Genomic DNA, 18,709 nt, shown 5'->3' with positions numbered 1-18,709 from the left:
GATGAAACAGATATTTTAAGCAAAACTCTCCCACTTTTGGAAAAAAAACAAAACGATATTATAAGAGATAAACGAAAACAGCCAGTGTGCATTTATAAATTAACAGGCGTGTTGCCACTGCCGATGCATTTCTTCCACAGTTACAAGTAGACACCGGTAAAAGAAAGAAATCATAATATTAGTTGGAACTGATTCAAAAATAGTCATTGTCATTCAAAGGAAGTTTCTTATAACAGAAATAACACAATCAACCACATCAGTTTAGTCAGTTACCTTGACAAAATGCATCCAGAATTCAGGAAAAAAAAGGAAACATCTTTATTCAGTATTTCAATAACCTTTATGTACCTTGAAATTAAAATACATTTAAAACCGACTGTACTGTAAGTATGGCAATACATACACACATATAAACATGTATGTGGTGCATTTTTCATATGTATGCTGTATATCATTAGCAAATGTACAATACGTACAGCTATGTGCAAGTTTATTCTCTGTACATGAATATGAAAAGTAAAAATGTGTTCATATCAGTGTTGTCCCCCTCTTACTTGCATGTAGTATTGCAAGTGCACATACATACACATTAACATGCGCACTACAACAATTCACAAAGGATTAAAGCAACTTGTTTTTTTTTTTGTTTTGTTTTTTTAGTAAAAGGATTTGCATTAGAGACCTTTCAGAAGACACAGTCCACAACAGTTCAATGAAAATGTGGTGTAGTAAAGAAACTGTAGACCAGTATGTGCAGGTTAACTTCATCTTTGTCCTCAAGGTGCCTTATTTTTAATTGTTTTTTTCCATTTTTTTGTGACTTGCACTTGACAGTGTAAAGACAGTCTTTCTGAGGTAGACTGCTCTGATTCAAGGGCAAGCTCATATTTTACTTTTTTTTTTTTTTTTTTTTTGTTCTTCTTTTAAAGTTTTTACCCACAAATGCATGACATTCAAAATAACAGGACACGAGTACTACATGTACAATATGTAGCAATGAGGTAGAAATGGTTTATAAAAGAATGCCAGACTATAAAACTAGGATGGAATCAACATTTTAAGCAGTTCAACAAAGCATAATTACAGAAATACTGACAAATTCTTGGAAAAAAAAGTGATTCAAGTGACTGAGTCGGCATCACCGTGAGACTCGATGTGCTTATCAAATGTTCTGCTCAAGTGTTGTTTGTGACTGTAGGCCCTTTCATAACATCACCCTTAACGAATGACAGTATTTACCAACAGCTACAGCACGGCAAAAACACACTGTACCTGCCATTTAAATGTTTTATATCATGACAGTTGAAATCATACAAATGTTTATTTTTATTTTATTTTATTTTTTTAAATGTGCCATGTTTTTCATTGTGCTCTTGTACTGTTTCGGAGACAGTCTTTTTTTTTTTTTTTTTTTTTTTTTTTTTTAATGCAAATATGTGACAAGATCTTTTGTTGACTAAGAGATTACGAGTACTACTTAATTTGAGTGGAACATTTTCCCTTTTTGACACACATCTCTGCTCTTCGTGAACAGTTGACCTATTAAACTTGTGAAATCTGTGCTTGTCAATTGCTCTCAGGGCTTCTTAGCACCCTCTTGTCAAAATCCTCCATATTCACTTATACTTAGCGGTCGTACTCCACTGTGACATTTACTGCCAAGATAAACAAATTAGCCATGTTTCTATTTGCAGTCCAGACAGAAATAAAGGGCTGTTCATTAACTCAGACAGGGTAAAACAAATAAAATTTAAAAAAAATAAAAAAACTGAAGTTTTTTTTTTTTTTTAAACTCACAGAGCTCTTGAATATTTGACCTGCTGCAAGACGCCAACCTAACAATGAGAGGGAGAGAAACTTTCCAAATTTACACAAGCATGTCTTACATCGAGGCATTAAGGGCACTGAACCTCACCACTTCTTCAAAGGCTTGTTAATCAAATTCAAAAGATAGGCTTTACTTTGGCTTTAAGAGAAAAAAAAATAAAAAATCAACACCTCAAAGTGCAATATATAGCCTGTAATTATAATACTGTAAGGAAAGTGTTCACCATAGAAGCTGCCTTCTCATTTCTAATGAGGCTAGCCTAATAGCATGTAACTGCTTGTGTTTTACATTTTAAACTCTTGTGGGTAAAGCGTCATTTCAAAACAAATGTGCCACTTCATTATGTCACAGTCGTGTAACAGTTCAGGTTTAGTTTGGTGGTCGTGACACATCTATGCTTTATTCTGTTTTTGCAATGAAGACAATACTATGCAATTTTGGGGAATTTTCCATGCGAAAAAAATGATCCAGCTATGCAGAAAATTGGACAAACCTTCATATAATTTGACAAAAAAAATGGGTATGAAAACATGAATGGGCACTTATACTTTCCTCTCTTGTCTGTTCCACACACTGCTGTGTTGTTGAATTTAGTGAACACATTGCGTGGGTTACCATTTTACCAATTACAATAGCTTATTGGGATTTCAATTCCACCACTCTTCTTGAAATGTAAAATTTCCTGTAAAAAACCTCCAGCACCATCCAGATAATGTTCATCTGCAGCTGCCTTTATCTGTTAGAAATGTTGTTGCATCCTTCACTGCAATGTATTTGGCCGGAATTTAATTTGGAGGCCTCGTAAACATTCTGACGAGGGTCTGAAAGAGTTTGTGATACCAAAGCAGGCGTCTGCGATAACCGTGCATTTCGTAAAGCAGCTAAAAAAATGTGCAATCGATGACAAATATGAAAAAGGATCCTCTTAAAAGAAGTAAAGGGGGAAAAAAAAGGAGGAAAAGTTCTTTAGTGCCTCTGCGAGTGCTTTGCTTTCCTTCCTGCTCTCATGCGGACATAATACATTCAGTACTTTTACAAGCCAATTCAGCTGTCAGACCTGCTCTTCTACCGTGATGAAATCACACTGAATACCAGCAGTGAATTGTAATTATTAACACAGGGACAGTTTAAATGTGCCAATCACAACAGAATCAAAATATGAGTTGCAGTATGCATTCAGTTGGTGTGATACTAGCCTTCGAGGCATGTTCTTAAAAAGGAATGCCACTCAATTCACCAATGTAACCTGAATTGCCTAAGGATGTCAAAACCAATTCTTCTGTATGCTTCACATCAGTATAATAGAACTTTAGAAGGAAAAAAAAAAAGAGCGTAACGTCTGTGTAACACCACATTTTGAGTTTCTATCTGACATCACACATTCCGGACTGTAACCAAGTATGACAAGAAGATCCAAGGTGAATGTAAGCTTACAGAGCAAACTGTCCTAAGGCAGTAGAATAGTATATCCCAAACCTGATATTCAGTTGTATTCCCATTTAAGTGCATTATGTAGTGAGAATCAGGGTTCTTGGGAGTTATCAAAATGTAAAGCTAATAGATTTTGCTCACAACAAAATACTGTTTGGTGTTCTCTCAAAGGGTTTCCTCATCAAACAAGCAGAATAGGTGCTGACATTTTGCTGTCGTTGTGAATTTGTCTTTCAGAGATAACAAACAAACTGAGGTAGAAAGGAACTTAGGCTATACATAATCCTTAGGTTTCATTAATGATAAAACAGCAGCACGGAACAAAATAGCTTGGGGCAGCTGTCTTCCTCAACCCCAAGATGTTTGTCTGCACCTTTTCGAATTTCTCTCAGCTCTGCATCACCACAAGCTGAACAGTTCTGCCTGCAAACAGGGAGCTAAACAACAGGATCATTGTATTTGATGTAAATGAAGGGTGTTTTTTGTGTGGTAGCTGACAGAAAAAAAAAAAAAGAAAAAGAAAGAAAAAAAAATCCGCTCCAAACAGAAACTTCCTCAAGGCTACAATTCAAGATACATAATGGTTTCATTCTTTCCAAAGGCAAATCTCTGATTATAATACGAGTTTCCATTTTGAACTGATCTAAAGGTGAAGAATGCTAAATAAATCACTTTCTCACCTCAAAAATAAACCAGAATTTCTCTTGTACATTCGTTGCAGGAACCTTCTCATTTCATTTGGACCTTTTTGAGGTATTATGTAGCCTATCACACTTGATGATGAAATTTTGAACGCAAACCAAATGCTTGTGTAGTGCTCCGATACAAGCTAATGAGGTACTGTACACATCATCATCATCACTTTCCTGAGTTTTCAAATGGAGGACATCAAAAAAAGGGTAGAATTTTTACATATTGAACCACCACTGTAACAATATTTGAACAAGAATTACATAGTAATTTATCGTTTAAAATTGAAGTCACGCTGCAAAATGATACTTGTTTTATGTTCTCTTTTGAGGACAGTATTGTACACCAACCAATTTCAAGCTCGCTATAAATTAGATGAGTTCAGCCAAAAAAGTGAGGATGTTAACACTACTGTTGTTAAATGATTTACACTTACATAAAAACTCTTGAAGTTAATGAAGCCCAAACCGAAATTATGTCCATAAATTGAATTAATCTTAACGTAACCACAACTGTTCACAGAGAGCACAAAACAGACATAGCTGAAAAACACTGTTTCAATGAGAAAAAGAAAGCAGTTTTTTTTTTTTTTTGTCACATTGTAAAGCTTTTTATATTAGCAAGTCACCAATGAATTGTGAGGCAAAACAACTCAATAAAACTATAAACAAAAACCTTAAACAGCACCACCTCAGGCACTTGATAGCAACTAAATCTCAAGATCAGCAGATAGTATATATATATTTATATATATATATATATTTATGTATATGTATATACAAAAACAGGGGCATCTTCTCCAGGTTTTAATGAGCACATGGTTTCAGCCATATAAAGCATTAGATTTATATCCTATCCTCTGTCTGGAGCATGTAAGGACATCCCCTCTGCTCATATCACCACTGGCTGCTGCTCTATTTAGTTTTTTTGTTCACTGAAGGCTTAACGCCTTTTTTGTATTCAACATCTGGATGCAAAGAAAACTGTGTTCAATGTGTCTGTTTCATTGACTACAACCAAACATTTTATTCCACTCAGTGTACATGTCAAGTTCTTTTTGTGATATGCTTGGCTGGAATTTGCAAAACACATTGTCAAAATCCTGGTAAGACACCGGTCTCATCTGACTCGGGTGGATACTGGAAAGGTCAGTACCTGGCAAGCCATGGAGAGGACCTACCACAGCCTCTTGACATAGCTGAGCTACATCCAGTCCTGAAAAACCCTCTGTCCTCTGAACTAGTAGTGACATCTCCTTGTCACTAAGACAGTAGTTGTGCTGTGAGAGCAGTTGACTGATTATCTGATGTCGCGCAGTCCCATCAGGCAAGGGGGTGAGCAATCTCTTGGTAAAGTACCTCCTTAGGGACTCGGGGATCTCTTCAGGCTTACTGGTGGAACAGACCACAAGAATGTGGTCCTCCGCTGAAGTCAGAATACTGTCGAGCTGTATGAGGAGCTCGGCCTTGAGGTGATTGACTGGGCTTTCCTCACTGAGCTGGGCTGACAACAGCAGATCCACATCACTGATGAAGACCACGGCTGGCTGACGACACCGGGCCACAAGGAAAGAAGCCTGGATGACCTTGTCTCCTTCCCCCAGCCACTTGGTTACCAGAGCTGAGCTGCTTATTCGTAAAAAGGCAGCTCCCAGCTGGCTGGCCATGCAGCGTGCAAGCAGTGTTCTACCAGTTCCCTGAGGTCCAAATAAAAGGAGGCTCCGAGGTAATGTGGCAAGTCCGCTGAACATATCAGGCCTCAAAATGGGCCATAGTATCTCCTCTTTAATGGCTGCTTTGGCCATGTCCAGACCTGCAATATCACTCCAGTCCACTGGGGAGCCCTGTTGAAGAATTTCTGTGGTCACCATCTCCACCAGGTTGGAATCACTGTTCTTCAGTTGTTCCTCTGCAGCATGAATGGACGAGGTAGCCGTACCTATGTCAGGGCCCGTTAGGGAGAGGGCGTGATGCTGCCTGTGCTCTTCACTTGACTCGCTCATGATGGGAGAGCCGAACTTATTGTAGGCTTCGCCTGTTCTGAGGTCACCGGCAGAGCTTTTGGTTGATCCATAGGATGGAGGGGTGAGCGCTCTACCAGAGTGTAAGCTAAATTTTCTTTGCTGATCAGAGGACATTGGCTGTTTGGTTGGTTTAAAAGCTAAAGATGGTGCTTCGGCATTTCTTTCGAAGCCATTGCCCCGGTTTGAGTCACTGCCGTCTGATATTCTGTACATCGGACTCTGTGAAGAGCGCTGTTGGCTGTAGTTAAAATTACCATAGCTTGAGTCCATATCTCCATGTCCACTCATGTAGAAAGCTTTTCTTTTTAATGAGTTGGATGTGCTGCCATTCAAAGGTGTTGGTGCAATTGGGGTATGATTATGGGACTGGTAGGTGTAGCCCGGCAATGTGGAGGGAGGAATCGGTGTCGGAGCTGCAATACCGGATGGCAGATAAGCAGAAGGAGGGGGTGCTCCCCCAGGGCTATAACCGGGGCCAACAGCAGTCTGTGAAGCATACCCCGTTGAAGGATAATTGTAGTTGGGAAGGTTTGGAGACCCGGCGTTGTAGCTCGGCACTAAAGTCGGGGGAGGGGGTGGGGGAGGTGGCTGTAATAGCCCGGCGCTGTGCAAAGGAGACGGATGCGGGGAGGGGAGGGCTGGGGTACTCTGGCCGCTGTAGCTAGAATGCAGGTATGAACCGTTGTAGCTGGCAGTATATTCCTGAGAGGAGAGGCCCGAGTGGAGAGTAGTAGCCGTGTGACTCCCACAGTTACTGCTGGAATAGCTAGGCTCAGACAAGCTGCTGGCCACCCCTGGGGAGCTGCCTATGCTAGCAGACACATCTGTAGGGGGTAGGGCAGCTGTCATTCCAGCTTTGCTCACAGATATAACATCTGGAGCACAGTTCATTGGGTAAATCCCCTCCTGCCAGGACTCATTCTCTGACTTTCGTCCATTCATGAGTCCAGTGGTGCTATCGGAGTAAGAGCACAGCAGGGCTCTTTCATTTGGGCCTTCTAGGATCCCAGAGTATTTCTCTGCATATTTCTTAAGCAGATTGGAGGCAGTCAGTGCAGAGATGTCGTCGTTTGCCCACGCATATTGGTATGTTCGCTGTAAGTGCCCCCGGTAGGCCTCTACTTTGTGTGCTGGCGAGCGGGTAGTGGATGAGATGTCAAAGTGTTGTTCTGCCCATTGTGTATGCTCTGGGGTCCACTGCATCTTTAGACCTAGATTTTTCACATTAAAAAAAAAAACAAAAAAAAAAAACAGTCAGTGTAAGCAATAAATCACAATTCATAATCATTTATACTGTATGTCGTTACATGCTCTACTACAATGAATAAGTAGTATTCAAAATAGGAAACAATATCAAAAATGCAGATTTTTTAAAAATCAAGATACCACTAAAGATATTAAATAAATGTATCTTGCAGGAAATCATTAAATGTGTGCGTTTTTACTCTTTATGCCTCCTGTATAGCAAACAGACTGCTCTAGCTGAATACAGGTTATGGTCAGTCAGAAGACGGGCGGCCAAACACCTGGTTAGCGTGGTATAATCCACCCAACACAGAGCAGAGTGACACAGACATCGCAGGTCAGTCTATAATCCAACTCTCATCTGAGGCATTCTGTGACAGTTTCAAATCTGCTTGAAGGAGAGCAGCAAAGCAATCTTCCTTGGCAGCGCTCCGTTGCTTTCATCACACAAACCCCTCAGCCCAGCATGAATTACATCCACATCGAGTCTGCCTACTGCTTCCTCGTCGACATGGTCAGGAAAAAAAAAAAAAAGAGAGAAAAAAACATGCTTCACTTGTCTTTCTCTCTGCAGCCTCTCTCAACCTCCCTATATAGCTCTAAGGGTTTGAATGACAGAAATAATCCAGTTAAATCCCAAAGTCAATCTGCAAATAAAAGTTTTTACTGATGCTGTCATCTTTTACTCTGGGATTATCAGAGGATGTACTATATCCCCAAAGAATGTAGACTATTAGAGATTACAGCTCAAAACAATCTCAGATAGTGTACAGAGTCCCACACATCTTCCATCAACACTAATCTGACCAAAACTGACCAGAAGCTACAAGAAGATATTAGCGAGGATACGTTTTAACTGTTTCCGTCTGTTAAAGCGCCGGCATTTGTGGAGCCGGGGTTGTGCTGCTACACTTCACGCTGCAATAAGTCAAGTCCATATCACAGGATTTAAGCTACAAACAGCTACTGTCCAAGGGCCGATAACAAATGCTGTGTTTGTCTGTTGATTCCCTTCTGACTCCCTCCCAGCCATTTGCCCACCCGCCACACTAGACACCAGCAGCTAATTAGCAGGATGATGCTGCACTAATTGTGTTAATTTACAAGGTTTTAGTCAAAGAGATCCATGCTATGGCTCGCATGGTTGTCAACTATCCAAGCTAATGATAAAGAAAACAGGAAAAAGCCGGAGGCAGAAAGCCTGGCCAGAAAAAAAAAAAAAAAAGAAAAAAAGAAAAATGCAGCAGCCATAGTGAGGTGGAACAGAATGGTTCATCAAGCTAAAGAAAATCCACACAATTAAAACATGCCTTACTGTCATAAGGGGACTGGCAAGTAAAATTATAGAAACAAAACAAATTGATCGTATGTTATAAATAAAATCAAAATTAACCTGAATAGGAACAAATAATTTTTTTTCAGAAATTACAGACACAATTAATTACACACACACACACACACACACACACACACACACACACACACACACACACACACACACACACACACACACACACACACACACACACACACACACACACACACACACACACACACACACACACACACACACACACACACACACACACTTGTCAATAATACATAAACCCTTGAACATTGTTCACATTGGAACCAGGACAGTGTTTGGGCAAACAGCAACAAGCAGAAAACCAGTGAATAAAACTCTGACCTGACACCGCGATGCCATCTAACTATCAGGATAATAGTTTTTGTAAAATCATACAGAAGAGCTCCTTAACTCTCAAGGCACTTTTTGTCAATAACAAAATTGCACAGGGCTTATTGAGTGAGATTCTCCCATTACAGCTAATCCTCTCTGAACAATTTGCCACTTGGAACAATCGAAGAAGTGCTACTTGCAAAATGTGCTTGAGATCACTGAGAATCAGGTATTGTGGAAGTCGTGGGATATTTATGATTAGTGAAATGCGGCACACTGCCTGGAATCTGAGATTTGTTGTACACGGTAACAGCTGATCCAGGAGGAGCAATATTTACCGGACAGCGTTCACTACTGTGAAATAAAATGAAGTAATATAAATAACATAATTGAACAGTCACGTTTGTGTTAAACTGCGAGGGTTGATGTATTAGCCAGTTTCCTCTTAGTGAGATACTGTATTTCTGGTGTGAGAGCAAAAATCAGACTTTAAATATTCTGCTCCTAACAAAGGTCACAGAATGATTGTAGATGCATCCCAGGAGACTGTATGCATATGTGTACTCAAGAATACTATACTACACAGAAAGACACACATAAAGAGCCACTCATTGACACACATGCGTTTATAGAAACTCGCACACAGCACATTTGCATAATGATCTCATACTTTAATGCTGCGGTAAAGCACCTTTTTTCCCCCTTAAACACAACATCCACAGGTTCCTCCGTCCTTCTTTGAAATGATATAATGACAGAGTTCTCTATTAGAGGAATGTTTTTAGATAGCCTCCAGGCTTGAGCTCAAATTCCTCTGATCAGTCACCAACAAATGAGGCCTTTGTTGGAGTGCTTCATCTTGGTCAATAGGTCTCAATATTACTGCGGTAAATCTAAGCTGGCAAATGTAAGACTTTTTTTTTTTTTGGTCCATGATGTTTTTGGAGCGACCTGTTAAAACTAGTTTGAGAACTGGATCCGTGAGTCTTAGTGCTGAAAATATGCACGTTTGACTAATCCAAATCTATATATAAGAAATTATCATGATGTCAATAAATGTGATGTGACAATGCACCAGAAAAAGAAGACCAGGTACAGCTGAAATGCATTTGACGTGTGATGCCTTGGTGTCATGCTGTGCTATGGTGTTTAATTTCAGGTTCAGTGATCATCATCAACAAAACAGAGATGCTGACCTTTTTGGGAACTATTAATCTGGTAGCCTAGGCCATTTTTAAGCAAACAAGAGTGGGCCTCCACTCTGTCCATCCAATTTCCTAGTGCGTAAATTGGACCACCGCTTGCACAATTCTCTATTCATTACCGTGCAGCTGAAAGGAAGCACAGAGGTGGCAGAGTGGTTTTCTTTTCCTTTTTCTGTGTGTATGCACAAGTCCATGTGTGTATGAGAGAGAGAGAGAGAGAGAGAGAGAGAGAGAGAGAGAGAGAGAGAGAGAGAGAGAGAGAGAGAGAGAGAAGGAAAGTAAAATGCCTTCCAAGAGGTTTCCCAAGCATAAAGAGCTGGACTTTCCTTCCTCTTTTTGGCTTGGGGGAGGGGAAAAAGAGTGGATTGAGGGAGAGGGGGAGGGAAGTGAAAGCTGTCGTAATTGAAACGCAGCCTAATCAGACTCATTACCATTTTTACCAATTTGCACCACCAAAGATGCTTATTAGGTAACTGTGTTTAATAAGCCGCTCTTTAGAAAACTAACTGTAATGAGCTCTTTAAAGTCCGACTTGAGCGTGATTATGCACTGGAAGTGTTTTGTGGGGCTAAAGCAGACTGGTACATTTAGTCATGTACAATGTCATAATTAAGCTGCACAAACTCTGCACTTCACACCACACAATAGTCCCAGCTGAGGCAGTAGACATACTGAAAAGTATTTATAATTACTGATCATTACAACCCTGGGATTTTCACTGCCGGACGTAAACATAATTATGGGAGCTTTTGCTTTTATTCTGAACACACGGAGCTCTCTACTTGACAAGCGTGCAAATATTGCAGACAGACAGTAATTATGTTTATAAATAAAAACAAGCTCATATTCATATTCAAATTCATTGGAGATATTCAAAGTAGGGGTGGGGCAAAACATGCAAGTACAATGTGAAATGGTAATCGGCACGGCTACAGGCAGTCATTCATCTCACATATCAAGTTAAGACTATTTAAACTCAATTTAGAGCTCCATGTGGCAGTAATTCCAATCTTTGGATGGCAGGGTGTCATTTAACCCCTCATTTAGAGAAGATATGCCTCCCTCAGTCACTGTCTTTTCTGGGGCTACTGCCCATACATTTCTCTTTCACCACACACGCACACGCACACGCACACGCACACGCACACGCACACGCACACACACACACACACACACACACACACACACACACACACACACACACACACACACACACACACACACACACACACCAGCAAATTACTTCATGTCTCCACACTATCAAAGTCCACTGATCCCAGCGGGTTCTCCTTTAAACCGCACGTAAAAAGGTGGAAAATGACTCGACAAGCACGTGCTCGCAGCATTCTTATTGTAGTTAACCTGCCAGTCAAGCAGAGCACATCCTGTGACAAGACCTTTTTATTGTTATCGCAATAATTCTTCTGATCTTAAAGGGAGGAGAGTGCGTTAGAGACCCAATGCAACAGAGCTCATACCACATCAGTTTAGTGTTAATTGGTTATTTAAAACGGCCACCCAACATTTCTGCAACCCCTCTGACTGTATTCATGGACCCCGTATGAAAGATTTTCATATCACACAACTGCAAATGGCAACATCCATCAGTTAATTATTCTGTCATTTAACCATGAATCAGATTATATGAAGATTAAAAAATATTGACACCTTCCTAAACTACAGCCTCAAGTCCTTTTTTCTCTTTTTTTTTTTTGCCTGAGCTCTCAATGACGCTGGTTACATCTAGTAAAAAAGTGGGAAAACTTACTTGAGCAGTTCACATTGTTTTACTTGTATTAACATAGTATAACAACCAATTGCGGCGTTGACGTTTTTTTTTAACACTACAATGTTATTGTTATACATCAAATGTTCTATTTGTTTTCTTTTCTTGGCATAGGTCATCAGTTTTAGAGGCTGTTAGTATTTTGTGCTATTGTAAAGTAAATGAATGGAAAAGGCTTTGCTGGAAACAAAAACTTACGAGAATATACATTTACAAAATAAGGTTGTATGAAGTTGTTCATCTGATTTTCAAACCAATTTAAAGGTGTATTCATAATTGGAATCACTAAGTGACAGATTGTCAAAAAACTAAACAGATAACAGACAAAGCATCAAAGTAATAGCTTTTAAAGAAGCAGGAAATGAGCTTTTAACAATCACTTTGAGAGACGTATATGAATTAATAAATTGGTTCTAAAAAAAACTCCAAATATTATATTCAACATTATTTCTGTTGGATCTTTGTCAAATGTCAAATTATGCTTCATTGTGAACTTTTCCTGTGAGTATTGAATTACTGTGATGTGAAGTGAAGACATGGTTACGCTTCTGTGAATGTAAAGCTATAATCAACTATATGGAATTAATATATGGCATATTTGTGGATATTTTTCAAAATGAGAGCGATCTGATGAAGTACTGAAGACAAGATCAGACTTTATTAATCCCATGGGGAAAAATCAAAATATGCAGTTTTTCATCTAAATCTTCTTTAATTGTCCCTAATCGGCTCTAAAATATAACTTTAAAATAGTATGAATAATCAAGAAGTATTAGAACTAATAGATACGTTTGTATAAGACATACAATAAATGTAGTTGACCCACACTTAACTCATGGTTCAGTCAAAGAGGTATCTGTTTCTCGCATAAACTCTCAGATGAGTGAGTTGCGAGGGAAAATGTGAAATGTACCTGGCATCACAAAAAAGAAAGAAAAGCTTTGGGTCAGAAACACTGACGAACTCAGGAAACGAAAACCAACAAGTAACCATGAAATCTGTGACAAAACAATATTTTGGGGCTCCATTCACAAACGCTTCCCTTTGCAACTTCATCAAAAAATCTACCATGATATATACAGGTGAACGACTTGATAATTGTTTAGTGGCGTTTAAATAAAACAAACCTTCATGTGAGTTTTTCCATTGTTTTGTTTTTACATACTCACAACTGAAATGTGTTGTTCCCCACTCAGTGAACCTTGTCACTGCAGCTTTGCCCAGGAAGGCCAACAAACAAGTACTACTTGACACGTCATCAAAAAGTCAACTGTTTCTTTTCACCTGTTTGACGGTACTCTGCGCTGAAACCCCCAACACACCTGACAGAGGTGCTTTACATCGCTCACTGGCTTCCCACCTGTAACACAGCTCACCGACTAAAGATACCACAACCTTCTACTGGAGGCCTGGCACAACGTGAAAGTCATAGATGTGTAGAGGCATCCACAGTCAGCGATAATGTTCAAATGTAATAGCATAGGGTCAAAATTAACATTCTTACAAATACCAAAACCTAAAGATCAAGACTGTATAAAAGTTGTGCTAAATTACAATACCATACAATATGAAATCTATGTTTAAGGTATTTTGACATTATGAAAATAAAATGCGATGAACATATACTCAGTCAGAAGCAGATGAGAAAGTGGGATGAGTCAGTGCAGGAAATTGTTGTTTTCTACGTTAAACAAACACGTCTGTAAAAAAAAGCTCCATGACATAACACTGTCAAGTTGACAACAAAATAATCCATTTCATTGCAAACAAAGTGATCTGTCCCTGAACAGAAAGCCTTTCTTTAGACCTTCAACTAACCATATAAAACTAAATGAAGTCAATAAATTGCTATATTTACTGCTGTGTGAGCGTTTGACGAAATAAACAAGCTATAATCTGGAGATCTTTGCACATTCATGACTGACTCTAGCAATTTCCGTTTCAACAACTTCTAAAAAACTGTCTGCTGTGCAGACCGTCACATGGTCCTACCTCTAGATATAAGTACGGATTCTTTGTAAATAATGTTCATATGCAGCTTAATTAAAAGTCATCTAGTTATCAGACATGTGTTCAACACAGCAATAAACCCTAAATCTTGTAGTCAGTGTAAAACACATGCAGTATGCAGTAACAGTTTTTAATAGTATAAAATAGTTTACTAGCACAAATAGGATTTGAATAATTCATGTATATTTCACATATAATTTCATAATTCCACTAAACAAATGCTTACTTAGGATTTTAAATCACTTAAACAATTCAGAAGTGGTCTAAAACTAAAGCACACTGAATGAACAGATATAGCATTAACTTTTAATCACATTTCTTCTGTTCTATTAAATTAACGATTGCACATTTAGGATAATCATGAATTAACTAGTGCTCCTAGGAAGTCATACTTAAGGAGCTTTTATGGAGGATAGTAGGACAGAGGTGCAGAATACTGTGTGTCAGTGTACAATCATTTGAGTACATTTTTCAATAATTGTTATTGTTTCAAGAATTGATGCTGTTTAAATGGCTAAAATGTACAAAGTAATACATAATGTATTGCACACATTTGCATTAAGTGGAGATTGAATCCACCAGTATGATTCATATTTTAAATTGATCTAAATCATATTTCACTCCTGTATATACTTGTATACAATCTATTTTGTTCTTAATATTCCTTTTTTTAAATGACCCATTCAGAATATATAGCTTTCCCAAATAATCCATAAAATCGATAAGTTTTGAAGATGAGTGTGCCTTCAAATCTTTAGCGAGATCTCCCGTGCTGATTTATTCAAGGCCTTTTCAGACTGAATTCTATCTTTACGACGGACTGTCACAGACTCAATAACAAAACTCAAAAAGCTTTACACATTACTGATTGTGTTTGACATGTGACACTAACAAGGAAACCATGACCACATGCATGGGTGACACATCTTCCTTGTAAATTTCAGATACTCCAAATAATTGGTGTGTTCTCATACCTCACTACGATCTTGCAGAGTAAATGTTATTTGGCAGGAAGACTTGTTTCGTCGTTCTCTGCAGTAAAAACCCTGTGCACCAGAAAAGAGCATCAGACGGCTGATACTTTGAACTGGCACCGTGAGGACACTCTCAGCCATATGTTAAACCTAACAAGGATTCTCACTGATTGTTTACTGATTTTAAAATTCAAATTTCATCGAATAATCCACTTTATGCTGCCTACACTGGATATTTTCCAGTCCCATGGGTTTCTTGTGCCGAGCTAACGATACAGTCTGTTGGCTGTAGGGGAACATGCATTTCTCATATTTCACTGTAATACAGTAAATAGTGAGGCTCAGAAATTCTCTAGCTGTCATTTCTTTGTCTCAGCGATGCTCATTAAATCATGACTCTTCAGGCCAAAAAGCCCTCGAGGCCACATCTTCCATTACAACCATAAGTATAGCTGAATCCACAAAGATGCAAAACTATCAGCTCTCCACACACAAGTGGAACTTGTACACTGCATAAAACTAAGACAATTATTGGAGACAGCCTTCACAGTGTTCTGTAGTGCATAATACTGATGAATACTCAAATGGCTTGTTAGTCAAAAGAACACAATTGTTGAACTCCGGCGTCGGGTGAAACTTGTTTAACCATGGAGCACATACAGTAGAAAGTAGAAGCAGCGATTTTTGCAAGGCTCTATGAACTTGGCTACTTTGCCTCTCAAGGGATCACTTACACACTTCAAAAGAGAAGAGAGGCCGTTTGTGACCTTGCTACATGAAGGCTCATTGACCAAAAGCTACTCGCTAACATCTTCATTCCCTAAAGTCCTGTTACCCCAAGGAAGACTCCAATCAAAGAGGAAGAGGGAGGGAGAAAGAGCAAACAGATATGTTGGGAGGATTCTCCTTCCATTCATCAATCTTTTGTTTCTACGGAGAAATCAAGGTGTCTCTGGGAATCATCCGGCTGATTTACAAAGCAAGGGACAGCGCCCCATTGGAAATTAACAGATTACCTTGTTCACTGGTCCAATTCACAACCGTGATTACTTCACACTTCCAACCGTTACAGTTTACAGCCGAATCAACCTGGTTAAGACATCAACAGAATGACATTACACAGAAATTCTATTGTTCACGGTGCGCGTGTGTGTGTGTGTGTGTGTGTGTGTGTGTGTGTGTGTGTGTGTGTGTGTGTGTGTGTGTGTGTGTGTGTGTGTGTGTGTGTGTGTGTGTGTGTGTGTGTGTGTGTGCGTGTATACGCCACACTTGACAATAACCTTTCAAACTACTGCACTGTTTCAAAATGTTTATTATCTATAGTGAATGGAAACCTGCCTGTTTCCCCCCCAAAAATACTACAACAAATTACATCAAAGTAATAAAACTGGGAAAAAATAAATAAATAGCAAAGCAAAAAAATCTAAACATTTTACTCTTTCCTGCATGAGATGATCTCTCGGGTCTTTTTAAAAAAAAAAAAAAAAAGTTAAAATTTTCCTGAAAATGATTCTGGGCTGTCTCATAGTAAAAAAAGATGCATACTGCACTCCAAAAATCAAAACGCTTAATTTGTTTACCTGCACACGGAAAGTCAAGGACATCTGTCGGTGTGTTTACTGTTCCCTACACATTAAACTGATTAAAAGTTTAAATTGAACTTTAATTGAAAACACCCAGTGAACAGAGAAGGGATGTTTGCCTGTAACCGCTGTCAGCTCTCCACTGAAACATTCTGAAGCTTTCTGTGGTATCGACTGCAAGTCTCAAAGAAGGTCACTTCTCCAACACAGGCCAGACAAAAGGTGAAATGAGACAACTGAAGCAATCTTAGGTCAATATGAAATAGAAATCTCTCAGCTATACTGTAATAAAGTTACTGAAGTGAAGTAGTGAAGCCATAAAGGGGAACTTTTACAAGGAAAGAGCTGTCTAGGAGATTGGTTCGCCCACTGGCAAACAGTGGCTTCTAAGTGCTGAGGTGGCCTGGTGAGCACAGCATGCAACGGAAATGCAGCGTTTGCTTTAAAAAAAGAAAAGTCTCAATTTAAATGGAATTTTATATTTATATAACATAGGTAGTGTTTAGAAAATGTGTGTAGAAACTACAAAAAAAAATAAAAAATCCAATCATTAGCAGTTAAAAATTTAGTGAATTGCAGTGATGATGGTTTGGATTGGTTTGGATCAGTAGTGATGGGCGGCAATTTTCAAAATAAGAGCAATGTGAAGGCGAGGAGATCCTCCTCTACTCCCGGTCTGATGTTCACTGCTTTAATTTACTGATTGTGGCTTTCAATTCTCAACAGTATTATTGACTGCAGTACGAATTCAGCTATTCTTAAGAAACATTGTCAATATGGTATATAATCCATCCTAATTATTAACACTCAGAATGACATATCTCTCGAGTTGTGGAAGTTACCGCCGATAAAATATATTGTGTTTTACTTTAATTTCTTTTAGCTCATCCAGCTCTCTTGACCCAATCTAAGTAAACTGTGCTTCTTTTTTGGACTGCAGTAACTGTTGCTCCTCATATTCTTAACTTGACCATTCATTTTGTTATCATTCAAAATGTGATAGAGATTAAAACACGATTGCCAAACTGACACAATGAGAAAACGTGGGGAAGTGAGGCACTGCCTGTGACAACTGTGTGAAGCAGGAATCCTTCCCGTCAGCATTTACTGAAGCCGTTTCTAAATAGAAACAAGTAAAACTGTTTTTATCTCAGGAGTATATTCAGTTACATGGGGTTACACACCTGTCGTGTGATATGCAGAGCCACTAAGAAAACCTGCTGTGTGTCCATTTGATGCACGCACTGCCCAAGTCACCATAATAGATTGGTGATGCGTTTTTACAGCTTGCTCTTGATCACAGCGGCTGTAACACCTTCTGCAAAAAGCAACGGATGCACAGAATGACTTTTTTTTTTTTTTTAAGTCCACAATCACCTGTCTTGATTTTTTTTTTTTATTCAAACACATTTTTGTATCTGACCAAATGCTTAGATAAATAACATAATGAGAATATTATGCCTTTACACATAAGGCAACATATATGTGTGTGTGTGTGTGTGTGTGTGTGTGTGTGTGTGTGTGTGTGTGTGTGTGTGTGTGTGTGTGTGTGTGTGTGTGTGTGTGTGTGTGTGTGTGTGTGTGTGTGTGTGAGTGTGTGTGTGTGCGCACACACATATATATATATAATCTATCTTTTTATTTTATTTATTTTTGTTTTTAATATTTGTCTTAATTTAAATTGATCTCAATTGTGTTACACACACACACACACACACACACACACACACACACACACACACACACCCACACACACACACACACACACACACACACACACACACACACACACACACGCGCGCGCACGCGCGCGCGCCAAAGTCCAATAATTTTGCAATTCAACCGAAGAGCAGTGCTAAAACTTAATTTGCAAATGTAAATATTTCTAAACCCAATAATCCTAAAGTATGTTGCGGGGTAATTTGCAAAAATGCTCCAAACCAAAGAGAAAAGCCAGAGACATAGTTATAGTGTCAGTGAGTGAAAGCAGCAGCAAACTGCTGAGAGGCAAGAAGGATGAGAGGCTGCGAGCCTTCAGAGAGTTCAACGCTCTGACACAAATCAGGAAAGAATGCAAAAAGAGACATGCAAAGAAAATGATTCCAGAGCACTCCTTAATAGATTATGAAATGAGGGGAAGAAAAAAAGGTCAATTCATGTCACAAAGCAATTGTGAAAAATAAATGAGATAATTATTAGAAACTCAGCAGTGGCTGTTTCAAGTGCTTCTGCATCTTCTTTGTTCCACTAACA

The 18,709-nt window shown here is 38.9% G+C and overlaps 1 protein-coding gene across 1 annotated transcript; it reads right to left on the bottom strand.

Annotated features, from left to right (window-relative positions):
- Positions 1–4,952: 4,952 nt before the first annotated feature.
- fign (fidgetin) lies at positions 4,953–7,175 on the bottom strand (the record flags this gene model as incomplete). The annotated part of the gene is made up of 1 exon (XM_080477785.1): positions 4,953–7,175. One exon carries the CDS (start codon positions 7,173–7,175, stop codon positions 4,953–4,955), a length of 2,223 nt encoding a protein of 740 aa, XP_080333911.1.
- Between the last annotated feature and the right edge of the window lie 11,534 nt (positions 7,176–18,709).

This window comes from Lipophrys pholis (assembly GCF_963383615.2).
Source record: "Lipophrys pholis genome assembly, chromosome: 13".
Classification (NCBI taxonomy): domain Eukaryota; kingdom Metazoa; phylum Chordata; class Actinopteri; order Blenniiformes; family Blenniidae; genus Lipophrys; species Lipophrys pholis.
Note: the sequence above shows the minus strand (reverse complement) of the source record. Positions and strands in the feature narration are given on the sequence as shown.